Source organism: Chlorocebus sabaeus, chromosome 1, assembly GCF_047675955.1.
Source record: "Chlorocebus sabaeus isolate Y175 chromosome 1, mChlSab1.0.hap1, whole genome shotgun sequence".
NCBI lineage: Eukaryota > Metazoa > Chordata > Mammalia > Primates > Cercopithecidae > Chlorocebus > Chlorocebus sabaeus.
In genome coordinates this window covers 74493283-74520885 of record NC_132904.1, presented here as the reverse complement: position 1 = coordinate 74520885, position 27603 = coordinate 74493283, and the positions used below count along the sequence as shown (strand labels likewise).

General features: G+C 41.9%; 1 protein-coding gene across 2 annotated transcripts in view; it reads left to right on the top strand.

Moving 5' to 3' along the window:
* Window positions 1-10147: 10147 nt before the first annotated feature.
* The window catches only part of INTS4 (integrator complex subunit 4), a 111393-nt gene continuing 93937 nt past the window's right edge, over window positions 10148-27603 (top strand). The window contains exons 1-4 of one of the 2 annotated variants that reach the window (XM_008020252.3): window positions 10148-10398; window positions 13702-13896; window positions 22191-22308; window positions 24939-25045. In XM_008020252.3, the coding sequence (XP_008018443.1) occupies window positions 10345-10398; window positions 13702-13896; window positions 22191-22308; window positions 24939-25045 (474 nt within the window). In that variant the 5' untranslated portion in view covers window positions 10148-10344. Of the gene's footprint in view, window positions 10399-13682; window positions 13897-22190; window positions 22309-24938; window positions 25046-27603 lie in introns of both variants that reach the window. The other variant, XM_038005433.2, reaches the window with a different exon arrangement.

Genomic DNA, 27603 nt, shown 5'->3' with positions numbered 1-27603 from the left:
CTCAGGAAACTAATACAGAGAGTAAAATCAAGTAATATATTTAAAAATATCCAGCACATTTTAGGGCTCTGATATTGCCTAGTCAAAATTTCAAGCCTAAAAGAAATGTAGGGCAAGGGCAAGGCCAAGGTCACAGTGTCTCTTACAGACTCTCCTGAGAAGTAGTAGGGCTGTACATCCTTCACATCTTTAAACAGAGAGAGCAGCCACTACTTCCATCATTTTGTAGAGCAAATGTTTAACCTGAAGCCACATGAGATGGATCATAGCAAACATAAAGTTCCCTTGTGACTGTTTGGAATTTCTTTTTCGATTCTTCATTTTACTATGAGGTCCAAAGGTTTAGTTTTCTGTTTTTCGATTTTTTAGTTTGTTTTCTTTTGAGACAGTCTTGCTCTGTCACCTAGGATGAAGTGCAGTGGTGCAATCATGGCTTACTGAAGCCTTGACCTCCCTGGACTCGGGTGATCTTTCTGCCTCAGCAGCCCAAGTAGCTGGGACCACAGGTGTACACCACCACAACTGGCTAATTTTTGTATATTTTGTAGAGAAGGGGTTTCACCACATTGCTCAGGCTGGTCTCGAACTCCCAGGCTCAAGCACTCCTCCTGCCTTGGCCTCCCCAAGTGCTGGGATTACAGGTGTGAGCCATCGTGCCTGGCCATGATTTGTGATTTTTGTAAGTACAGTATATATTATAAAGACTGTCATGATCCATAGCTACTTGAGAGATTTACTTCGACAGTTACCTATCTTTCTTGTCAGACTTAAAATATTTTTCGACTTGACATCAGAGACAACTGTTTAAGTATTTACGGTATTGTTAACTTTTGAGGTTTAAGGAATTAATACGTAGGAAGTTTCAATCACAAAATTGTTCAGAACAGTCATTTTCAAAGAACATTATAACTCAGGAATCACATCTGTTTGTAAATGTTTTTCTTGTTTTCAAGGTTGGTCTGTGGTTTCCTTTCTTGGTTTTAATATGGCTGACAATTTAGGGTGGACATTCTTGAATGTCTGCTTAATCTTCTTCATGAAGAAACTCAACGTTATCAAGAGCCTGGGGAAAAGAGTTCATACTTTGATCAGTAATTACTCCTATGATATTAGATTCCAAGGCAGTACTTAAGAGATTCAGATATTTTTGTCACCCGCATTTTCACTGGAGACATCCTGCTCCTTAAGATCTAAACAGGTTGGCTTACCATCTCAATTTCATGAGTTATGGAAAGGTAATGTCCTCCCTAAGGTTTCTGCACATTCCTGGAGTGCTTGTGTTCTCATGGTCTGTTCTGGTCTTCCACTTCTGCTCCTCATCTGGGTGTCTTATACCCATTGTTACTGTTCTACACAATGCTCACCAGATTTAACACACAGGTCTTTAATTTTTTTTTTTTTTTTTAATAAATGCCACTTTCATTACCTATTTGTGCACACAGCTGATGGTGGAAAATATAGGCAATTAAGGGGAGAGGATTTATAATACAGAACCACAATTCCCAGTTGAGTATTGGACATATTTATTCTTAACAGTGTGCCAGTCTTCCCATCACTGGGGACTTCTTACTAGTAGATTGTATTTGTTAACTATTCTCTCTTCTTTCCATTTTCTTGCCATGCTCCACTGTGGGTGGGGCTATTCTTCCCTTCTCCACTAACTTACGCCAGCCAGTGGAATATGTGTGGAAATGACAGTGTGCCAGTTCCAAATCAAGGCTTTAGAAACATGACAATTCTCCATGAGCCCTCTCGTGTTCCTTCTATTTGCAAAGGGAAGACCATGCTCCAGTTTAGCTACCTCCTTTGTTGCTTGGTTCTAGATTGCATGCATGTTCTTAAGGTATGACTCTCCTCCTAAGCAACTTCCAAACTATTTTATTAAACAAAGGCAATTCCAATATCTCCTCAACTCACAATTCATAATACGGTTAAGATGACATACTATTGACCAGGCACTGTGGCTCACACCTGTAATCCCAGCACTTTATGAGATCAAGACAGGTGGATCTCCTGAGGTCAGAAGTTCATTTGACCAGCCTGGCCAACATGATGAAACCCTGTCTCTACTAAAAATACAAAAATTAGCCGGGCATGGTGGTGCACACCTGTAATTCCAGTTACTTGTTGGGCTGAGGCAGGAGAATTCCATGAACCCAGGAGGCGGAGGTTGCAGTGAGCCAAGATTGCACCATTCCACTCCATCCTGGGCGACAGAGCAAGACTCCATCTCAAAAAACAAAACAAAATGAAACAAAAAACAAAACATTTTTATCTCACGATAGCAAAACTTTTGGAAATAAGTAGTATTTTTTCTTTTAATACCCTATTCTGAGAAGCAACAAATAGTTTTAAGTAATTATATTATGTCTGAATAATGTAATGTTATACTGCTATTAAAATTACATTTATGGATGGCTTAAAATTAAGGTGAGGAGAATGCTCATTTAATTCAATGTAATTTAATTAAATTAAATATTTGCTCCAAAAAGGATTTAAGGTAGAGGGACTTACAAGACTGTACAAAAAAGAAATATCCAAAAAGATATAAATTATAAGTACACGGCCAGGCACGGTGGCTAATGCCTATAATCCCAGCACTTTGGGAGGTCAAGGCGGGTGGATCACCTGAGGTCAGGGGTTTGTGACCAGCCTGGCCAACATGGTGAAACCCCATCTCTACTAAAAATACAAAATTAGCCGGGCATGGTGGTAGGTGCCTGTAATCCCAGCTACTTGGGAGGCTAAGGCAGAATAACTTGAACCCGGGAGGTGGAGGTTGCAGTGAGCAGAGATCACACCATTGCCCGCCAGCCTGAGAGAGTGAAGCTCCAACTCAAAAAAGAAAAAAAAAAAAAAAAAAGCCGGGCGCAGTGGTTCACGCCTGTAATCCCAGCACTTTGGGAGGCCAAGGCGGACGGATCACAAGGTCAGGAGATTGAGACCATCCTGGCTAACATGGTGAAACCCCGTCTCTACTAAAACTGCAAAAAATTAGCCAGGCGTGGCGACGGGTGCCTGTAGTCCCAGCTACTTGGGAGGCTGAGGCAGGAGAAGGGCGTGAACCTGGGAGGTGGAGCTTGCAGTGAGCCGAGATCGCGCCACTGCACTCCAGCCTGGGCGACTGGGCGAGACTCCGTCTCAAAAGAAAAGAAAAGAAAAGAAAACTATAGATAGATAGATAGATAGATAGATAGATAGATAGATAGATAGATAGATAGATAGATATAGATATAGATATATTAGGCACGTGGCTCACACCTGTAATCCTAGCACTTTGGGAGGCTGAGGCGGGAGGATCACTTGAGGACAGGAGTTCAAAACCAACCTTTTGGTGAGACCCTGCCTCTATAAAAAACAAATAAATAAACAAATAAAACAATTAACCAGGTGTGGTGGCACAAGCCTGCTGTCCTAGCTTTTCAGGATGCTGAGTTGGGAGGATCACTTGAGCCTGGAAGGTTAAGACTGTAGCAAGCCATGATCATGTCACTGCACTCCAGCCTGGGCGACAGAGTGAGACGCTGTCTCATATACACAAAAATTACAAGTACATAAATTATAAGAACATTGTTGGTTGCCTACTCATTAATACCATCTCCTCCCTTCCTCCTTCCTAACAGAAAGGACAAAATAGCAGGCCAGGCGCGATGGCTCACGACTGTAATCCCAGCATTTTGGGAGGCCGAGGCAGGTGGATCACCTGAAGTCAGGAGTTCGAGACCAACCTGGCCAACATGGTGAAATCTTGTCTCTACTAAAAATACAAACATTAGCCAGGTGTGGTGGCGGGCACCTGTAATCCCAGCTACTCAGGAGGCTGAGGCAGGAGAATCGCTTGAACTCGGGAGGCGGAGGTTGCAGTGAACCGAGATCGCACCATTGCACTCCAGCCTGGGTGACAAGGGCAAGAATCTGTTTCAAACAACAACAACAACAACAACAACAACAACAAAAACCCAAAATAGCAATGATAGTAATCATGTTCAAAAGGCAATCTCTGTTTCATTTGTATGAATATCTGAGACTTCTTAGATCTGTTGGGACTAACCAAAGAAAATTACAGAGTCACAAGAGAAAATCTTAAAACCGTATGCTAAACGTAACTGTCATCATAATCTAAAGGAAAAACATAAAGAAAGATGACAACCTTTGTAGATTACCCTCATGAAGATACCCTAGTTCATAGCACTGCATCAGGTTTTCAGTTCTACATTTTTTCTCTTAGGGTACCTTTTTGTGTGTGTGTGTGTGTGTCTGTGTTGTTGTTGTTGTTGTTTGTTTTTAATTCTCTACTTATTCCCTCATCTTCCCCTGCATTCCCCCAACCACCACTCATTATCTGCTCTTTTCTGCTGTGCTTAGTGTCCTGGGAGGCTGATTGTTAGGTCCTTAGGTACTGCATGCCCAGGGCCCATTCCTGGTTGGGCCAGAGACTTGGCAAGTTCAAGAGTGAAAGATGGGTAAAAACCTGGGAAGAAGATGGGCCTAAGAAAGATGGGAAGAAAGCTGGGGAAACTGGTATAGGTGAAAATGTGAATGCCCTTGTGAATGCCCACCAGAGGGCACCCATTCTAGAAGAGGGTCTCAAAAATCAAGGGCATAATGATCCAACCTTTAGATGTCAGCCAGTCTCTTTCGCCAGCTCCTCAGTGCTTGCTCGATGGAGACATGAACAAAGTGGCCATAATGGCAGGGATAGAGGCTATTCATGTGCTGTACAGTATAGACTTCCTCCCCACAAAGCTAACCTAGCCACTGATGTATTGATGTATGTCCAACCTGCCAACAGTAGAGAGAAACCAACACTGAGCCCCCGATATGGTATTATTCTCAGAGGGTACCAGGCACTTCTTAGTGGGAGGTTTATTGCACTGCAAATCAATTAAGAAACTGTTGGGGAAAATTCTGGTGTTTCTGAGCAAATGGCATCAAAAGCTTTGTTTGAGGATGTTTGCAAAGCTGCTTAGGAGCAGGGAACAGATTTACTTATATTCCAGGGTAATAAAGCTAATATGGTCCTCAAATCCTGGAAACATTTCAGAGTGATAAAAAAATGTCCCCCATGGGTTGGAAGGCAGATTTCTTTCCTGACCAGTATAATAAAGTCTCTCTCCAGGGGGCAAGTTTCTCAGCAGTCTTCTTTTAAGAATGGGAGGTTCCTAAGCTCAGTGTTTTCAGCTGTTACAGATCTATTGTGTGCATGGACATTCACCTGTATAACTGCCATGATGGTTGTTTGGCAAGGAGAACTGAAACAAATTTGGAGTTCATGCCACCTGCTATGCTGTGGATAATCAACTGCCTAAGTCATCTGGGCTTGTTGTCTCCTTACCAGATGAAGCCATGAAGTGTGGCAAGTTAACTTAGCGCTTAGGGAGTGCCTGACTGTGTGACAATTTCCTACCACCAAATGTAATGACTTAAGACTACAGCCATTAATTATTCTCACAGGCCTACAGGTTGGGCAGTTCTGGTCTCAGCTGGAATAACGCATACATCTGTAGTCAGCTGGTGGATTAGCTGGGGTGGAGCTGGTCTCAGATGGCTTCAGGTAGGTCAACTTGCCTGTGTTCCATGTGGTCACTCACTCTTCAGCAGGCCAGGTTGGATTTGCTGTCATGGCAATGGTGGGGCTCCAAAATCAAACAAAAGGTCTGGGAAATTGCATGTGGGTGGGCCTTGAGGCTTACACTCAAAATTAGCACACGGTCACTTCTAGCACATTGTATTGGCCTGTCACAAGGCCAGCACAAATTCAAAGGGTGATAATATAGATTTCATCTCTTAATAAAAGCACCTTCAAAGTCACATTTCAAGGGGTATACATACCGAGAAGGGGAGATTTGGGGCTGTTTTTGCAATCATTCAGCTACATACTGGATCCTTTCCATCATGGAAGGAGCAGTGATTTGTCCTCACAGGAATAGATTCATATTCCAAATTCAGATTTGACTTCCCTACCTGCAATACTGCTGCCAGCTCCATCATCTACGGATGCCTAATTCATTATCATAGTATTCCACACATTGCTTCTGATTAAGGAACTTATTTTATGCTGAGAAAAATGTAGTGAAGAAACTCCTTGGTCTTGCCAGGAACCCTATCACTCAGATGTAGGTGCTATAATAAAGCAGCATAATAACCTTTTGGAGATTCAGTTATAGTGCTAATCAAGAGCCAACACATTGTGAGTTTGGGCTGCTGTTTATGGTATACGCCTTATACCAACAGCTAAAATATAGTACTGCTTCTCCCACAGTTAGAACATTGGTCTGGGTATCAAAGGGTGGAGGTAGGAGCAATTTCTCTCTCTTTTACACCTAATAATTCATTTATGAATTCTTGGGCTCAGTAGGTTTGGAATACTTAGTCCCCAAGGGAGAAACAGTTGCCCTAGAGAACATAGTCATTGTTCATTACATTAGACATGTAATGAGACTGTCCCCAGACCACTGGGGCTCTTGTTGCTGAACCAATAGGCAGAGAAGAAGTTACTAAATTGGGCTGCTGTTACGCAAGAGACAGAGAAGACTGAAGCTTCATAGATTCATTCACAGGGGAACCTTGACATATTCTCATAAGTAATAATAAAAGTCAAAGGAAAATGGCATCAATACAATAAAGACAGTTTTTCAAGTCAACATTAAAGAATGTGTGTTCTTGTTTCTATACCAATCTGGTTCATTGAGAAGTTGGCTATACTAACTTCTCAAATTTATTTATTTATAATTTAAAAAAAAAATTATATAGGCAGGCATGGTGGCTCACGCCTGTAATCCCAGCACTTTGGGAGGCCGAGGTGGGCAGATCACTTGAAGTCAGGAGTTTGAGACCAGCCTCGGCAACATGGTGAGACCCTATCTCTACTAAAAATGCAAAAAGATTAGCTCGGTGTGGTGGTGCATGCCTGTAATCTCAGCTACTCATGAGGCTGAGGCAGGAGAATCGCTTGAACCTGGGAGGTCAAGGCTGCAGTGAGCCATGATTGTGCCCCTGCACTGCAGCTTGGGTGACAGTGCTAAACTCCATATAATTTTGTTTTCTTTTAATATAGAGACAAGGTCTCTTTCTGTTGCACTGGCTGGTCTGGAACTCCTGAGCTCAAGTGATCCTCTCACCTACCACTTCCCAAAGTACTGGGATTACAGGCGTGAGGCACGGTGCCTGGCCTTAACTTTATTTTTATTGCTTCTTCCTGTTCCTTGCACGCACTTTACTTTCAACATGAACTGAAGTTCCTTTGGTTTTTGGAATGCACCAAACTGCTTCCTAAAGCCATGCATTTATTTATTTATTTATTTATTATTTTGAGACAGGGTCTCATTCTGTCACCCAGGCTGGAGTGCAGTGGTGCGATCTCAGCTACTGCAACCTCTGCCCAGTGGGCTCAAGCAATCTTCCTACCTCAGCCTCCCAAGTAGCTGGCACTACAGGCATACGCCATCACGCCCAGCTAATTTTTTGTATTTTTGGTAGAGATGGGTTTTCACCATGTTGCCCAGGCTGTCTCCAACTCCTGAGCTCAAGCTATCCCTTTACCTTGGTCTTCCAAAGTGCTGGGATTACAGGTGTGAGCCACCACACCTAGCCGCCATGTATTTAGTAACAACGATAATAATCGTATCATTGATACTATGATGCACATTTAATGTCTCTGAAATCAGGAGACGTTGACCAGTTGCTCCTATGTAGATTGAGTCGTAGAAGTTCATAGTGTCATTGCTTCAACTGAGCTCTGTGCAATTTTGGTACTACATGTGTTATTTTAAATTACTATTTAATATATCTCCAAATAGATTATCCTAAAATTTGTCATTAAAAAGTTTTTATGTGCACAGAAAGACATGGAAATAGCAGTGTGATGTAAGATACAAATCTATGTCTAAATAAGTTTAAAAGAGCTGTTTCTGTAAGCATACATAACAAATCTAAGCAATTAGAAACCATTGTTTTTAATTTCAGCATTTTCTTAACATAAATAAAATATTGATTTTATAATTGCTGGCAGCTTAGATTTGATAGAATATGATAATGGTAATAATAGCAGCTAAGCTTTATTAAAGGTATTGTTTGTTAAATGTTTTTCATTTCCCTTGACATATTTGTATATCTTATCTAGGCGGTCTGGGATGCCTTTGTTTCTGGAAAAACTCATTCTTTTAAAGCCTCATTAGAAATAGTTTCCTTTTTTTTTTTTTCTTTTTTTTTGAGACAGTCTCGTTCTGTTGCCCAGGCTGGAGTACCGTGGCCTGAACTCCGGCACTGCAGCCGCTGCCTCCTGGGTTCAAGCGATTCTCCTGCCTCAGCCTCCCGAGTAGCTAGGATTATAGGCACCCACCTCGACGCCTGGCTAGTTTTTGTATTTTTAGGAGAGACGGGGTTTCACCATGTTGGCCAGGCTGGTCTCGAACTCCCGACCTCAGGTAATCCGCCCGCCTCGGCCTCCCAAAGTGCTGGAATTACAGGGGTGAGCCACCGCGCCCAGGCTTTTTTCTTTTTCTTTTTTGAGACAGGGTCTCACTTCGTTGCCCAGGCTGGAGTGCAGTGGCTCGATGTCGGGACACTGCAACCTCCACATCCCAGGCCCAAGCGATCTTCCCACCTCAGCCTCCGGAGTAGCTGGGACTTCGGGCGTGGGACACCATCATGCCCTGCTAAATTTTGTATTTTTTTAGTAGATTTCGCCATGTTGCCCGGGCTGGTCTCAAAACTTCTGAGCTAGGTGATCCGCCCGCGTTGGCCTCTCGAAGTGCTGGGATTACAGGCGTGAGCCACCACACCCAGTTTCCTCTAATTTTAGGAAAGCCTTCCCTAAGGCACTCTAAGGAAATTAGGTCTGTTTGAACTACATTCATTCCCGTTACCCAGCACATTTCAGTTGCACTGTCACCATCCGTTTGGGTGTCTGTCTTCTCAGACTGTAGGACCTTGAGGATAAATACTATCTTTTGTTTATTTTTGGGTCCTCTGTATCCACCTATCCACCTCAGCCTTTTTTTTTTTTTTTTTTTTTTTTTAACAATCCCTCTCTTTCTTTCCCTCTTTTCTTTCCCTCCCTCCCTCCCTCCCTCCCTCCCTCCCTTCCTTCCTTCCTTTCCTTTTTCTTTCTCTCTCGCTCTCTCTTTCTTCTCTCTCTCTCTTTCTTTCTTGATACGGAGTCTCGCTTTGTTGCCCAGGCTGGAGTGCAGTGGCGTGATCTCGGCTCACTGCAACCTCCGCCTCCCAGGTTCAAGTGATTCTCCTGCCTCAACCTCCCAAGAGGCTGGGATTACAGGTGTGTGCCACCATGCCCTGGCTAATTTTTATATTTTTAGTAGAGAGGGGGTTTCACCATGTTGGCCAGGCAGCTCTCGAACTTCTGACCTCAAGTGATCCACCCGCTTCGGCCTCCCAAAGTGTTGGCATTACAGGCATGAGCCACCGTGCCTGGCCCACATTAATTTTTTTGAAAGACCAAAACAATGAACAGCTAATTTCATGTAGGTTGTAAAACTTGACCTTGGATTTACTAACACTAACATGTACACTACACCTTACAGTCCATAAAATGTTCCTGCATTGTTTCACTCCACCGTCACATCTTTGTCAGGTTATTATAAATGCATTTGTAGTTGAGCCATTTGCTTAAGAACCAGAACTGTCGTCTGTAGCTTCGTTGCTTTATCCTTGGTCTCAGATGTCTTTCTACTGTACTATAGCTATCAGAGCAGGGACTGATGCCTCAAAGGATGGCAGCTTTTGCAAAACGGGAATAAGGGAGTATGGAAAGGCACCCCAAAACAGGAGAGGGGTGGCGCACAGCTTGAACAAAGGCAGTGCTCAGGAAACCTATAAGCCGCATCGTGTACAGAAAAGGATGATGGGAATGTCAGCTGTGCCTCTTTAAGTTCTTTTACTAGTCAAACCCCTTACAGGGCTCCGGGTTTTGCCTCTAGCTCTGGATCGCCCCGCCTCTGCCCTTTAACCTGTACTTCCTCCCTCCCTTCGCGCTGCACCGCGCAAGTCTCTTAGCCACTCCAAGGCCACCAGCCAGCCTCCCAAAGCTCCCATTGGGTTGCCCAACCTTTCAATCTCGGCTCCTCCCACCAGAGGCCCCGCCTCCCACAAGCGGCGCTCTTGTTTCCGTTCTTCCGGCGCAGGAGGCTTAGGCCGCCAAATCAGGCCGTGCAGCGGCGGGGCAGTCGAGCAACAGGAAGCGGTCGCTCTTTCCCCAAACCCCACTGCCTTGTGGGATCTCGGCAAGTCATCCACCCACCCCCGCGCCTAGACAAGTTTTCCGGATCCGTCCACCCCTCCTCCTCCCTCCTAGTGTACGGAAGCTGAGAGGGCCCGCAGGCAGGCATGGCGGCGCACCTTAAGAAGCGGGTTTATGAGGAATTCACGAAAGTGGTTCAGGTAAGCTCTGGCGGGAAAGATCCAGAACCGATCCGGACCAGGGTAGATTATCCAAAACCCATGCACTTTGCCAGAACAGAACAGGCTCCATACGCCCGTGTTAAGTGCAGACTTGTTGATAATCTCTAATATTGCACGTTAGTGGGCGTGTTAGTTTGCAGCCGCTGTTGTCATTAATATGTGAAGTCTGACAGAATTTTAAAAAAATTATTAGGAGGGACAGTGTTTTTTAATTTGCGAAACTGTCTTATCCGTTATCTCATTTTATTCTCTCACACAACTTTGCTACATCGCGTTATATTAGCATCCTCGTTTTCCATATGTGGACATTGAGCCTTCCGGTGGGGTACGAGGATTCACCAGTTAGCAGCAGAGACCCTTCTAGCCTCCCCACCCCCACGTTCCAAAAAAAAGCTCTCAGGGACCAGTTGGAATATACACAAGGTTCTAAGGGGCTGAAAGAAGGGTCTATAGAATTCCTTCAGGCGCAGTCTAAGCAGGCGGGAGTCACAGACTTCATAGGGCAAGAGCTCTCCATTGGTGGAACGGCTCACCTAGGAAGGAGGACAGTACCTTTCTCACCATTAAGTTGTGACAGGTGGACAGAGCCCATGTCAGAGCGGTCAGTGATGCTCCGTGTGTCTCCATGTAGATGTTGCTAGGGTTGATCCCAAATCATCCTAATGTCTTATTTCTCAGATTTTAATGTGTATACAAATCACCTGGGGACGTTGTTCAAATGTCGATTCTATTTGATAAGTCAAGCAGAGGAGGTGAGGCAAGATTCTGCATTCCTGACATGCCCCCAAATTCATGCCAATGCATCGATTGCATTCTTAGATCCTTAGACTTGTAGAGTGGCAAGACAGAGCATCCAGCAGGATACTGATCCTTAAACATAACATTGATTCATTCATCCAGCAGTAAAATATGTTAATACATAATATAAAATATGTTAATACATAATATAAAATTTAGAATTTTAACAATTTTAAGTGTAAAGTTCAGTGGCATTGAGAACATTAGTACTGTAATACTGTTTGCGCAATGTAATTTCCTTTCTTCCCAACATTCTGTTGTTCCCATTTCCCGAGACTGCTCACCCCTCTTCCACCCATCCTCACATGACCAGATATGCCATGTGTTCATGTGTCTGCATATCTCCAAACTCTTGCACTGGTTGTCTCTTTTATACAGAATACATGCTATTCTTCCCTTTCTTTTTGTTCTCCACCCAGTGGACTTAACATTTGTGCTGCAAGACCCAACTGAAACCTCGTAAAGAGCTTAGTCTCTTCTTCACCTGTTTCTGTAGCATTCTGTGGTACTAATCTTTTTGTACTTTTCGTTCAATGCTACTGTAATTACCAGTGTACCTATCTTCCCACCAGTCTGAGGTCCTTGATGGCAGAGGTAATGCCTGGTTCGTCTCCATGTCCTGGAGATGGACAACAGGGCCTGGCTCACTAAAGTGTTATTAGTGGTTGAATGACAGTTGATATTGGTTGTCCTCTCCCTTACATAATACTTAGGGAAAAAATTCCTAGCTTTTGACCTAACTACAGCTTTGATAAGACTGAAAACTGAGTTTGAGAGGAATAGGATAGAAATGGCTAAGAATTTTAAGGGAAGAGCTAATTTCTTCACTTAATTTTTCATCAGTTATTAACATAAAGTGATTAAATGAGATCTTAGTGCTTCTGTTCTTTTTTCTCTGCTGAAAAGATGAGGAAGGAGAACTGATATGTGCCTAGCACTTACGTATATGTATAATAAAGTTATGTTTAGTAACTTAGATTTATCGAATAACTCTGTGATATAAAGTATTGGTATGCCCTCCTATAGAAGAAGGCCTTCCCTAGCTAGTAAGTTGTTATTGAATATAAATTCCTCTGACTCCAAAGCCCTTGTTCTTTTTATCATGTCATACTGTGTTCTTGTCTAGAATAATTCTAGTCTCTTTTCTATGGAAATGTGAATTTGTAAGGAGGTGATTGCTCAGTACATAAAAATGCACTGTTAAGGAAATTTATTTTATTTTATTGTTATTATTATTATTTTTAAAATAGAGACAGGGTTTCACCATGTTGCCCAGGCTGGTCTCGAACTCCTGGGCTCAAGGGATCCTCCTGCCTTAGCCTCCCAAAGTGCTAGGATTACAGGTGTAAGCCGCTACGCCCATCCGATATTTGTTTCCTTTTCTTTTGTTTTGAGATGGAATTTTGCTCTTTTCGTGCAAACTGGTGTGCAGTTGCACGATCCTGGCTCACTGTAACTTCTGCCTCCTGGGTTCACACGTTCCTCAGCCTTCTGCATAGCTGGGACTGCAGGCATACACCACTACCCCCAGCTAATTTTTTTATTTTTAGTAGAGACGGGGTTTTGCCATGTTGGCCAGGCTGATCTTGAACTCCTGGCCCCAAGTGATCCGCCTGCCTCAGCCTCTCAGAGTGCTGGGATTACAGGCGTGAGCCACCACGCCCTGTCTGATATTTGTTTTCTAATGAAGAATGGACTTTGAGAGACTGAAGCAGAGGGCTCACTTGAGGCCAGGAGTTTGAAACCAGCCTGGGTAACATGGAAAAACCTGTCTCTACTAAAAATACAAAAATTAGCTGGGTGTGGTGACATGCATCTGTAATCACAGCTAGCTGGGAGTCAGGGAGGTGAATTGCTTGAACCTAGTAGGTGGAGGTGACACATACCTACAATCCCAGCGTGTTGGGTGTCAGTCAGAGAATTATTTGAACCTAGGAGGTGGAGATCGTAGCAAGCCAAGATTGCACCATTGCACTCCCGCCTGGGCGACAGTGTCTTGCTCTGTCTCAAAAAAATGGAGTAGATCCTTCGTGTTACCTCTAAACCCAAAGGCTACCACAACCCTCAGAGATAGGTAGAGCAAAATGTTGGTGTAAGGCTGGGCATGGTGGCTCATGCTTGTAATCTCAGCACTTTGGGAGGCTGAGGTGTGAGGATTGCGTGAGCCCAGGAGTTAGAGACCAGCCTGGGCAACATAGAGAGACCCCATCTCTAAGAAAAAATAAAGTATACCTATTTTGCAGAGAAATAAACTGAGACTTGGAGAAATTAAATGACTTGCCTAAAGTCATAGGAGCTAGTAAAGGCAAAATTGAGACTCATGACCTTGTCACCAACCCGGTACTCTTTCGAGTTTATAACACTGTATTTTCCTAAGTCTGTCAGCTAAATATATTATTTGGTATAATGGAAAATTATTTCCACCAAATGAGGCAAAGTTATATTTGCAGATTCTGTGTTTTCAGTTTTCTCTACCCCTTGCAGCAACAACAGGAGGAAATTGCTACTAAGAAACTCCGACTAACAAAACCAAGTAAATCTGCAGCACTCCACATAGATCTGTGTAAAGCTACCTCCCCAGCAGATGCTTTGCAGTACCTGCTCCAGTTTGCCAGGAAGCCTGTCGAGGCAGAAAGCGTAGAGGGAGTAGTCAGGATTCTCTTGGAACATTATTACAAGGTAAGAAAATCTTGAGGATCTGATGGGAGTATATCATGGGAGTTGTATCATGTCTGCAGAATGGTTAATATTACAAATAAATAAGGTATTCATTAGCAAGCTTTTACTGAGTGTCTTCCATGTGCTAGGTACTATGGATACAGAGATAAAAAAGATGCAGATCTTGTCCTCAGAAAGTTACAGTATAGTAGATGGAAATAAAATGTGTCAATGATAAAGTGCATCATACTGCTGAAGTTACTGTGAGTGCAATATGTGCAGAGTGCAGTGGAAGCACAAAAGAGGAGTTAACATCAATCATGACCATCTCTGGAATGTGGTCCCCTTAACATCCTGCTGTTCCTGTCCTAATTCATGGCCCTCATATCTAATTACAGTAGCCCTCTTTTTTAATGAAAAATAATTTTTTTTTTTTGAGACAGAGTCTCACTCTTGCCCAGGCTGGAGTGCAGTGGTACAATCTTGGCTCACTGCCACCTCTGCCTCGTGGGTTCAAGCAATTCTCTTGCCTCAACCTGCTTAGTAGCTGGGATTACAGGCACGTGCCACCATGCCCTAATTTTTGTATTTTTAGTAGAGACGGGGTTTTGCCATGTTGGCCAGGCTGGTCTCGAACTCCTGACCTCAAGTGATCTGCCTGCCTCGGCCTCCCAAAGTGTTAGGATTACAAGTGTGAGCCACTGCGCCTGGCTAAAAAAATTTTCTTTGAGACAGAGGCTCACTGTCACCCATCCTAGAATTCAGTGGCACCGTCATAGCTCACTGTAGCCTGGAACTCCTGGCTTAAGTGATTCTCCTGGCTCAGCCTTCCAAGTAGGTGGGACTACAGACATGTGCCACTACTCCAGGCTAAGTTTTGCTTTTTTTTTTTTTTGAGACCGAGTCTTGGTCTGTTGCCCAGGCTGGAGTGTAGTGGTGCAATCTTGGCTCAGTGCCACCTCCGCCTCCTTGGTTTAAGTGATTGTCCTGCTTCAGCCTCCAGAGTGGCTAGGACCACAGGTGTGCAACACCACACCCAGCTAATTTTTTTTGTATTTTTAGTAGAGATGGGGTTTTGCTGTGTTGGCCAGGCTGGTCTCATGTGGCTGGTCTCCTGATCTCAAGTGATCCATGCACCCTGGCCTCCCAAAGTGCTGAGATTACAAGCGTGAGCTACCATGCCCAGCCCAAAAATCATTATTATTATTACTATTATTATTTTTGAGACAGGCTCTTGCTTTCTCTCCCAGGTGGGAGTGCAGTGGTGCTATCACAGCTCACTGTACCCTTGACCTCCAAGGTTCAATTGATCCTCTTGTCTCAGCCTTCTGAGTAGCTGGGACTACAGGCATGTACAGCATGCCCGGCTAATTTTTTTTTTTTTTGTAGAGACAGGGCTTTCTATGTTGCACAGGCTGATCCCGAACTCCTGAGCTCTAGCAGTCCACCCACCTTGGGCTCCCAAATTCCTGGGATTACAGGTGTGAACCACGACACCCAGCCCCCAAATTATTAAGCTTATGGAAAAGTAGATAAAATACTGTAGTCACCTACCAAATACCCATTCCTAGAATTTAACAGTTATTAGTAATTTTGCCAAATTTGTTCTATTTGTTTTGCTGAATTTTATTTTATTTTATTATTATTTTTTTGAGATGAGTCTCACTCGGTTGCCCAGGCTGGAGTGCAGTAGCACCGTCTGGGCTCACTGCAACTTCCGCCTCTTGGGTTCAAGCAATTCCCCTGCCTCAGCCTCCCGAGTAGCTGGGACTACAGGCAAACGCCATCACGCCCAACTAATTTTGTATTTTTAGTAGAAACAGGATTTCACCATGTAAGCCAGGCTGGTCTCGAATTCCAGACCTCAGGTGATCCACCTGCCTCAGCCTCCCAGAGTGCTGGGATTACAGGCGTGAGCCACCGCACCCAGCCTTGTTTTGATGAATTTTTAAAAGATATATCATTTTTTTCTAATTATTTCATTATATATCTATTAAAAAGGGATATCTTTTTGTTGTTTTCTTTTCTTTTCTTTTCTCACTGCTGTGAGAAAGTAGAGGGACTTTTTATTTTTTAACGTAACCACCTAACCATAATGAATAAAGTTAAGTAATTCTTTAATGTCATCTAAGAATTACTTGATATTCAGATTTTTTTAGTTGTTCCCCCAATATCTTTTTATAGTTGATGTGTTCAAATCAAAATGCAAACCAGGTCCCCACATGGCATTTAGTCTTTTTAAAAAATCTACAACAGTTACTATTTTGGTGACATTGATTTGATGAATAAACTGAGACAGTTCTTTTGTAAAATGTCTTGTTTTCCGAATTCATTTACTTTTTTGAGGATTAACTTGTTCCTCTGTTCTCTGTGTTTACTATGAACTGAAAGTTAGACCTGTAGGCTTTGTTATATTTAGGTTAAGCATATCTTTGACAATTTTAAGACTATGTTATAAATGGTGAGTTGTACTTCATATTGCAGCTATCAGCATGCAAATGTCACCGTTACACTGAGGTCTTCCTTTACCCTTCTGTTTCATATCGAAACTGCCTATCGCCACCCAGCACTTCCTAGTCCCCTTCCTTGATTTTGTTTTCTCCATGGGACTTACCATCTTCTAATATTCTGTATAATTTCTTGTTAATTATGTTCCTTGTCCATTTCCCCATACAGGAACATAAGCTTGCCTTGAGCAGGGATTTTTATTTTTTTTAATTGTTGTTTCTGCAGAATCAAGAACAGTGCCTGGTAAAATAAATATTTGTTGAATGAATAAATGAATTGACGCTTTTTACTTAGCAAATAGATATCAGACGTTCTGGGCACTGGACAGTGTCCTATTAGCACAATTATTAAGTTTTATGCTTTGCAATTGTTTGTCGTATGTGTCTATCTCCTTCAGACTTTGAGCTCCTTAAATTCAGAGGCTGCAGATCCATTAATCTCTATCCCAGTGCCTGGCAGGTTCCTTGGAACATTGAAGGGACATTATAAATGTTTCACTTATGTTTTACATGAATAAAATCAGGCTTTCTTTTTTTGTTGTTCTTTTCTTTAAAAAAATTTTTTAAAAATCATATCTATTTATCTAGAGACTGGGTTATGAGACTGGCTAAAGTTGTGTATTTTTGATAGAGATGGGGTTTCACCATGTTGCCAAGGCTGGTCTCAAACTCCTGGGCTCAAGCGATTCACCTGCCTCAGCCTCCCAAAGTGCTGGGATTACAGGCATGAACCACTGTGCCTGGCATCTGTTTGAGTGTTGCTGTTTCTCAGTCTAGAGTGCAATGGCGCGGTCACTGCTCACTGCAGTCTGGACTCCCAGGCTCAAGCCATCCTCCCACCTCAGCCTCCTGAGGAGCTGGGACTACAGGCACATGCCACCACTCCCAGCTAATTTTTTCTTTTTAATTTTTTTTGTAGAGATGGAGTCTCTCTGTGTTGCCCAGGCTGGTCTCGAATTCCTGAGCTCAAGCAACCCTCCTGCTTGGCCCTCCCAAAGGATTGGGATTATAGGTGTGAGCCACCACATCTGGCCAAAATCAGGATTTCTGTTCTCAAGAAGTTTTCAATCTCTCAGTGATCTATTTTCCGTTAGTCTTTTTCTTAGCAATATCTACCATTATTATTATATTAAAGTTCTATTACCAATGATAATCTATAATAATACTTCTAAGAGCAGTTAACATTTAGTTTGCTTGTTAGAGTTTGTAAAGCACTTTCCATGTGTAATATTTTATTTAATCCTGATGACAGCACCATTGTTATCTCTAAATTCCAGATAATGGAACTAAGCTTAGCGCTGTTTAGTATTCAAGGTCACCCAGCTAGTAAATGGAAGGTATGGATTTGAACTTCGTTTTTTTTTTTTTTTTTTTTTTTTTTAAACCTTTTGTTATGGAACATTTCAAATATATACTATATGAGTAGAGAGAATAGTTTAATTAATTCCCATGTACCCACTACCCAGCTTCAAAATTTATCATTTTGTGGCCAAACTTGTTTCATTTTCCCTCTTCCCTCCAATCCACTTCTACTTCTTTACCCTCACCTTCTCCACCAGATTCTTATGAAAATAAATTCCTGGCATCGTATTATTTTAATCATAAATTTCGATTTATATCTTTAAATGGTGAAGACTTTTTTTATTATTATACTTTAAGTTCTAGGGTACATGTGCACAACGTGCAGATTTTTTACATAGGTATACATGTGCCATGTTGGTTTGCTGCACCCATCAACTCATCATTTACATTAGGTATTTCTCCTAATGCTGTCCCTCCCCCAGCCTCCCACTCTCCAATAGGCCCTGGTGTATGATGTTCCCCACCATGTGTCCAAGTGTTCTCACTGTTCAGTTCCCACCTATGAGTGAGAACATGCGGTGTTTGGTTTTCTGTCCTTGTAATAGTTTGCTGAGAATGGTGGTTTCCAGCTTCATCCATTTCCCTGCAAAGGACATAAACTCATCTTTTTTTATGGCTGCATAGTATTCCATGGTGTATATGTGCCACATTTTCTTAATCCAGTCTATCGTTGGTGGACGTTTGGGTTAGTTCCAAGTCTTTGCTATCATGAATAGTGCTACAATAAACATATGTGTGCATGTGTCTTTATAGTAGCATGATTTATAATCCCTTGGGTATATACCAGTAATGGGATGGCTGAGTCAAGTGGTATTTCTAGTTCTAGATCCTTGAGGAATCGCCACACTGTCTTCCACAATGGTTGAACTAATTTATGCTCCCACCAACAATGTAAAAGCTTTCCTATTTCTCCACATCCTTTCCAGCATCTGTTGTTTCCTGACTTTTTAGTGATCACCATTCTAACTGGTATGAGATGGTATCTCATTGTGGTTTTGATTTACATTTCTCTAATGACCAGTGATGATGAGCATTTTTTCATGTGTCTGTTGGCTACATAAATGTGGTGAAGACTCTTAAAAAACAATCTTTTGTCATGTCTAAAAGCAAAATTTAACTCAGGTGTTCTGAAGTCAGCTCTCAAGCACTTTAATCAGTCCTTGCTGCGTGCATTAATCAAGTGGACCCTAGCTCCAAAAGAAATGAAGAGGGATGCCAGATGGACCCAGTTCTAGATTGGTGACCATAGTGTTTTTTATCCTTTCTTATGTTCTGTCCAGAAATGTGGTATCTTATATTAATATTTTAGTGGATAAAACTACTCTGGCTTCTGCTTTTTACTACTTTTTTTGTGTGTGTGTGATCAGGCAGTAGTATCTGAACTTATTTCACACGATTGATTCTTCACTTATGCTACTGTGCTAGTAGCTATGGAGGATGCAGAGCTATGAGACATGTTCCTTGTCCTTTAGGGGCTAGCAGTGTAGTCAGCAGACCATATATGTAGTATGTAGATAGTAAGTGCTAAAGTTTTCCATTTGCTCATTTTTTCATTTGCTCAGCATGTCTGAATACTTATTCTGTACCAAACTTTGTGCTTTATGTTGGTAATAGAGATGTATCTGATGTAATCCCTGATCTGAGTCTTGAGTAAATAAGAAATGAATTAATAATATACTGTTTCAGGTCTTCTGAAAGGGGTAGGTTATGATATGGCCTCAGAGAAGGGGGTGATTAATTTTTGGAAGCAATGTTCCAGAAATGCATTTTAGAGTGGTAGCGATGCTTGAGAAAAGTCCTAAAAATAGATTTTGGCCAGTTGGAAAACAGGGGGAAAGACATTTTAGTTGTGAGCAACCGTAACATGGGCATGGAGATGTGAGACACGCTATCACATTAGAAGAAATGCAACTTGTTTGGCTGGTGCAGATTTTAGGTTGGGAGCTCATCAAGAGATAAGACCGGAAGATTTGGAAGGGATCCAATTCTAAAGGGCCTTGTATTCTACCTTGTCAGTTTTTGTTTTAGAAATGTCACTCTGAGGGAAAGTATGGAGGATAAAGGAATTGGATGACTGGAGTTACAGTGACCAATTAGAAGACTCTAAGTTTGGAGAAAGGTGATGCAAGCCTGAACCAGGACAGTTTTAATGGTCAGAAGAAACAATTATTAGAGAAGGCCTCCCTGGAGGTAATTCTGTTTTTAGCTCAGGTGTGAAGGAGATCATTTATGTGTCATAGTAGAAGGAGTGCTAAGGGATTATTTCAGAAAGTAAAAGAACTTGAGTAAAGTATCCAGATGGATAAGGAATGTCACTAGGTCAGATGCTCTCTTATCTCCTTTTTTTTAATTTCATTTTCATTTATTTTCTCCCCCCGCCTTTTTTTTCTCACAAGGTCTCACTCCACACTGGAGTGCAGTGGTACGATCATGGCTCACTGAAACCTCCACCTCCCAGGCTTATGCAGTCCTCTCACCTCAGCCTCCCAAGTAGCTGGAACTATAGGCATGTGCCACCATGCCTGGCTAATCATTTCTTAGTTGTGGTAACAATTAAAATTTATTTTCTTAACCATTTTAAGTGTGCAGTTCATGTGTATTAAGTACATTCATATTGTTATGCAGCCATCACCACCGTCCATCTCCAGAACTCTTCATCTTGTAAAACTGAAACTGAAACTCTTTCCCATTAAACGGTAATCCTCCATTGCACCCCCTCCAGCCCCTGGCAACCACCACCATTCTACCATTTTTTTTTCTTTTTTTTTAGACAGAGTCTCAATCTGTCCCCCAGGCTGGAGTGCAGTGGCGTGATCTCGGCTCACTGCAACTTCTGCCTCCTGAGTTCAAGTGATTCTCCTGCCTCAGCCTTCTGAGTAGCTGGGACTATAGGTGTGTGCCACCATGCCCGGCTAAGTTTTGTATTTTTAGTAGAGACAGGGTTTTGCCATGTTGGCCAGTCTGGTCTCAAACTTCCTGACATAGGTGATCTGCCCGCCTCAGCCTCCCAAAGTGTTGGGATTATGAGCCACGGTGCCCAGTCTCATTCTACATTTTGTCTCTGTTATATGCATAATAAGTGGCATAGCATGCCAACGCTGTATCTATTGCCCCTTCCCCTGCTTTAGGCCTCCTTATTGTGCCTGGTGACCTCCTTAGAAACTGAATATAGGAGGTGGGGAGTTGGTCTTATTTGAAAAGTACCTCATCCTTTCAGCATACACTTAATTAGTTTTGTCTTTAGTATAGAAAGATGATCTATTCTCAGCACTGGCAAGGTACTTTTTTTCCCCTCTCATTTCATATATATTTATTGGTCTTTTTAGTGTCAGGTATTGTGCTATATTGAGATATGGCAGTGAACAAGAGAGCATTCCTTTTTGTCTTTGGAAGAAATTTCTTACCACAGGAATTTTGGTGCCCATTGGAAACCACCTCTCACTCTCTAAGCTAAAACAGCCAGACTGTTTCTTTGTCAGTCTCCCCTGCAGCTCGGGCCCAGGCACAAGACTTATACTCAGACAGTCACACTTGCCTCCTCCAGACTTTTAATCAGGATCTGGTGATTCAAAAAAGCAGGTAAGACTGAGCATGGTGGCTCACACCCGTAATTCCAGAACTTTGGGAAGCCGAGGCAGGAGGATTGCTTGAGCTCAGAAGTTTGAGACCAACCTGGGCAGCAAAGCAAAAGCTCATCTCTACTAAAAATTTTAAAAAAGTGGCTAGGTGTGGTAGCATGTACCTATAGTCCTAGCTACTTGGGAGGCAGAGGTTGGAGGTTCACTTGAGCCCAGGAGGTTAAGGTTCTAGTTAGCCATGATTGCGCCACTGCATTGTGACCTGGGAGACAGTGAGACCCTGTCTCAAAAAAAAAAAAAAAAAAAAGGTAGAATGAAAGATTCTTTCTGGTGATAGCAGTAGTAGCTGCCACACTCACCTTCCAGGGAATCCCAAGAGCAGTGGTGCTGGCAGCAATGTTGTATCCCCAGTGTTGTTGGTGCAAGTTGCTGTGACTTGTGTCTAACATGACTACTCAGTGGAGGTCAGGTACTTTTAATGCCAACAGCACATTTTTTATTAGAAGTTAGTGACATCAGAATGGCATAGAAAAGTTCTCATTCACTTTGCAACATTTGGATGTAATGTATCAACTGAGAAAGCCGTCTCAGCAGCAGAGGTTGCAGTGAGCCAAGATTGCGCACTGCACTCCAGCCTGGGCAACAGAGTAAAACTCCATCTCAATAAATAAATAAATGAATGAATGAATAAATAAATAAATAAATAAGTAGCTGTCTCACCAGAAGTATATAAAATTAATTTTTCAGGAATGATGCCATAGAATACTTGGATCATTGAATCTCTTTTGGGATGTTAGTTTTCCATATTCCTGTTTGTTGGTTAGCTAAGTGTAAAGCATCAAAGTGATAATTGCTTCTTTTTTTCCAGGAGAATGATCCATCTGTGAGACTGAAAATTGCATCATTGTTGGGTTTATTATCAAAGACAGCAGGATTTTCACCAGACTGCATTATGGATGATGCCATTAACATCCTGCAGAATGAAAGTAAGTTGCAATTTAAAAGCTCTATAGTCAGAGCAGAAGTCTTTAGTTCTTTCTTATAGAAGTTAGGACAAAATTTTGTTGTGTTGGTTGTTGTTGAAAAGGAATTTGAGGACATGTATATATATTTACATTAGAGTAGAAGTACAGTTTCTCTCTTAATAACTGTCATTTATTGGCCAAGTACCATATATTTGAGGTAGTTTACATATGATATAGATATTATTATCCCTTTTTTTTTTTGCTTGCTTGTTTTTTATTTTGTAGCAGGGCCTTGATATGTTGAGCAGCCTGACTCCAGGCCGGAGTCCGGAAGTCCAAACATGTTAATGACTATGTATTACCCCATTGCTTTCTAAAAAGATTATTCCAGCTTACAATGAAACCTGTAACTGAACATGCAGTACTCGTTTCATCAAGAAATTCTTTTTTTTTTGATGGAGTCTCGCTCTGTCTCCCAGGCTGGAGTGCAGTGGCACGATCTCGGCTCACTGCAAGCTCCGCCTCCTGGGTTCACGCCATTCTCCTGCCTCAGCTTCTGGAGTAGCTGGGACTACAGGTGCCCGCCACCACACCCGGCTGATTTTTTGTATTTTTAGTAGAGACAGGGTTTCACTCTGTTAGCCAGGATGGTCTCAATCTCCTGACCTTGTGATCCTCTCGCTTCGGCCTGCCAAAGTGCTGGGATTACAGGCGTGAAGCACCGCACCCGGCCAAGACATATTTTTAAAAGCACTAAAACAGGCTAGGCACAGGTTAGGCTAGGCCTGTAATCCCAAAACGTTGGGAGGTCGAAGTGGAAGGATCCCTTGAGCCCAGGAATTTGAGACCAGTCTGGGCAACATAATTAAATCTTGTCTCTACAAAATATTAAAAAATCAGCCAAACCTGGTTGCTCACACCTTTATCCCAGATGCTTGGCAGGCTAAAGTGGGAGGACCGCTTCGACCTAGGAGATTGAGGCTGCAGTAAGCCATGATCATGCCACTGTATTTCAGCCTGGGTAACAGAGTGAGACCCTGTCTCAAAAAATAAATTCAAATAAAATAAAATAAATACAAGCACCAAAAGAATAACATTGTTTCAGTAAGAAGTATCATTTTTTCCCATGGAAAATTCTTATGGTAGCTATGTGAGAAGTGACATTTTAAGGATAACTAGACTGGGCGTGGTGGCTCACGCCTGTAATCCCAACACTTTGGGAGGCCGAGGCGGGCGGATCACGAGGTCAGGAGATCGAGACCATCCTGGCTAACATGGTGAAACACCGTCTCTACTAAAAAGACAAAAAATTGGCTGGGCGTGGTGGGGGGCACCTGTAGACCCAGCTGCTTGGGAGGCTGAGGCAGGAGAATGGAGTGAACCCGGGAGGTGGAGCTTGCAGTTAACAGAGATTGTGCCACTGCACTCCAGCCTGGGTGACAGAGCAACACGCCGTCTCAAGAAAAAAAAAAAAAAAAAAAAGGGATAACTAGGTGTTCAGTGGTGAGTGGAGTCAAGAATGGAGTCAGGTGTGGGGGAAGGCATTGTACGTTGAGAAGTTAGCCTGAGCAAAGATGGGGGACATGGAATTTTAAGTAGTTGGAAAAAAGAGTGTTAAAGGAGACCTGAAAGAGATGAAGCTAGAAAGATAGGCAAGGGTAAACATCATGGAAGGCCTGGTGTGTATGTATTATATGCCTTCTAGGATATTTGGACTTTATCTTGAAGGCGATGGAAAACGTTTTTTTCTTCCTTTTTTTTTTTTTTTTTTTTTTTTATTTGAGACAGAGTCTTGCTCTGTCGCCCAGGCTGGAGTGCAGTGGAGCGATCTCGGCTCACTGCAACCTCTGCCTCCGGGGTTCAAGCCACTCTCCTGCCTCAGCCCCCTGAGTAGCTGGGATTACAGGTGCGTGCCACCATGCCTGGCTGTTTTTTGTATTTTTAGTAGAGACCGTGTTTCACCATGTCGGTCAGGCTGGTCTTGAATTCCTGACCTCGTGATCCGCCCGCCTCGGCCTCCCAAAGTCCTGGGATTACAGGCATAAACCACCGCGCCTGGCCTTTTTTTTTCTGTTTCTTAGTGTGAAAAAACTCTTGAATCAATCCAGCACTAAACATTTTTGGAGCGCACTATGTATATAGAACTGTACTCTATCCTGTGGAGAACTCAGACATTTAAACATGATCCCCTTAGGAAATTAGCTTTTAGTTGAGGGCGTGAAGGATCACACAGTAGAACCCAGTTGACAAAAGTCTACTTTTTTTTTCTTCTGTTTTTTTTAAGACTGGGTCTTGCTCTGTTTCCCCGGCTGGAGTGCTGTGGCGCAATTACGGCTCACTGCTGCCTTGATCTCCCAGGCTCAAGCGGTCCTCCTACCTCGGCCTCTTGAGTAGCTGGGACTCTGGGTGCACACCACCTGGCTGACTCATTTTTTCAGATTTATTTTTGTAGAAACAGTCTCCCTCTGTTGCCCAGGCTGGTCTTGAACTCCTGGGTCAAGGGATTCTCCTGCCTTAACTTCTCAAAGTGCTGGGATTATAGTTGTGAGTCACTGCACCTAGCCAATCTACATTCTTTACCCAAGTAAATTAGTTTATATTGTTATCCCCTTTTGAAATTTTCCAAGCCAACTTTCCATCTCCCTCTCTAGAGTCTCATCAAGTCCTAGCTCAACTGCTGGATACCTTGCTTGCAATTGGCACTAAGCTACCAGAGAATCAAGCTATCCAGATGCGATTAGTGGATGTGGCCTGCAAGGTAAGAGTATAATGCTCTTCTTTCTTGAACTGCTTTGCATTACTGGAAAGGTGGTAAGAGCTATAAAATCTACTCAGATCTATCCTAAACCGGTAACTGAGGACTGCTAAGGACCTTTAATGGTTTTAAGAGCTACCTCATTTTTTCATCTCCTTGTGTTGGATTAGGAATAAAGTTAAGTATACTTGTTATAAAATGAATTTCCTCATCCTTTCAAAACAAGTGAAAATAATTACAGTACATAGTTACTGTGTGTATTGTGCCTAATAATGCACTCTGCTTGTTATGGTGCTTTGTATTCAGTTTTCCATTTCGTCCTCACAATCCTTCAGGTAAGTACTGTTATTTCTGTTTTACAAAGGTGAAAATTAAGATTTATGGAGTCTGATTTGTCTAGGTTTGCACAGCTAGGAGGTTGTAGTACCAGGGTATAAACTCTGTTTTTTCTGACCCCAAACTTGTTTTGTTTTTATTATGCCTTTTGCTTCAATAAACAGGCAAACTATACACAAGTAAATGTATGGAAAAAGTTTTGTACATTCTTTTTTTCTGATTTTAAAATAAATACATGTATTAATACATTAATTGTGCCTTTTGATTTAATTTGGAGGTTAATTAGCCTCTTTTTCTGTATACACCCTTAGAACCCTTAGAACCTTGTATAATTGATTTTACTTTGTATCTTTTTGATAACTTTGAGAATATAAAAAAGTCAAATGCATTTGAATTGTGTTAGAGTATTATATTCTTGAAATTAGAAAGCTATTTCAGAGTCCCAGGAAAGACTACTTGATTTATCGTAAAAAAGCAAATATACATAAAAACTAAAACACTTTGACAAGTACGATACTAAAAGCTTAAATAGGGCCAGGTGTGCTGGCTCACACCTGTAATCCCAGCACTTTGGGAGGCTGAGGTGGGCAGATCCTTTGAGATCAGGAGTTTGAAACCAGCCTGACCAACATGGTAAAACCCAATCTCTACTAAAAATACAAAAAAAATTAGCCAGGCACGGTGATGCACGCCTGTAATCCCAGCTACTAGGGAGGCTGAGGCAGGAGAATTGCTTGAACCTGGGAGACGGAGGTTATGTGAGTGGAGATTGCGCCACTGCACTCCAGTCTGAGTGGTAGAGTGAGACTCTATCTTTCAAAAAAAAGGAAAAACTAGGGATTATGTGTGTGGGAGAGTGAGTACATCTCCCGTGTGAGAGAAAATATATATCTGTGAAGTTTGCTTCTGAGAGTTGTCATAATGAGTGGGTTGTGATATCTGCAGTAACTCTTTCTTAAATCTGCTTTAAATATATTTTTAACTATAAGATTTTATATTATTATATACTTAAATGTATTTTTTAAGAATTTGTACTCATAGAAAATTTGGAAAGATATTGAAAACTATAAAGAAAAATGCATTCATAATTCACTACCCAAAGGTAATCATTATTTGTCTTTTGATATATGGCTTTCTGATTTTTTTTCTGTATGAAAATCATTTGCTGTTGTTTTTTCTTTAAACACATTGCTGTAATCATGTAATTTTGCTCCTTTTTTGCTAACATAAGTATTTTTCTTGTATGTGTTTTATAAACATAATTTGTAATGGCTGTGTAATATTATATCCGATAATTAAGTCATACTTTTTACTTAACTTCACCTATTACTGAATTTACATTGCAGCCATTTATTTAATTGGAAGTAATACTGCAGGGAATATTGCTAGTCTAAAATATTTTCTGTATTTAAAATTATATCTGAAACACAGACTATCAAAAGTAGAATTACTGAATTACTAATTGAAAACATTTAGAATTTATTTTACATTTTTTTTTTTTAGAAGATTAGAGTCTGGGTCTCATTGTGTTGCCTAGGCTGCTCTCGAACTCCTGGACACAAGTGATCCCCCAGCTTTGACCTCCTGAAGTGCTGGGATCACAGGCATGAGCCACAGTGCCTGGCCTAGAATTTTTTTAAGGCTGTGTTCTTTATTTTTTTGAAAAAAAGACAAGGGTCTTGCTATGTTGCCTGAGATTACATGCGTGAACTACTGTGCCCAGCTAAGGCTCTTAATACTTTTTGTCAAATTGCTTTCCAAAGTGTTCCAATTTGTATGCCCACAAGCAGTATATGAGAGTGCCTAGTTTCACTGCTTTATTCTAGCATTAGATATTAATGTTTAAAAATCAAAGATAAACCTGTTAATTTGGTATGTGGAAAACGATACTTCATTTTTAAAAAATCTCTTTTTTGAAGAGACTGCTAATGAGGTTTCTTTTTCATGTTTTTCCTGTATTTGTATTTCCTCTCATGGGAATTTACTTTTTATGTCCTTTGCCAGTTAAGCATATAGAGTTTGTGTGTGTGTGTTTTTAAATCATTTGTAGAGGTTCCTTTTTTTTCTTGAGACAGAGTCTCTCTCTGTTGCCCAGGCTGGAGTGCAGTGATGTGATCTCGGCTCACTGCGACCTCCGCCTCCTGGGTTCAGGCAATTCTGCCTCAGCTTCGTGAGTAACTGGGACTACAGGCACGTGCCACCGTGCCCAGCTAATTTTTGTATTT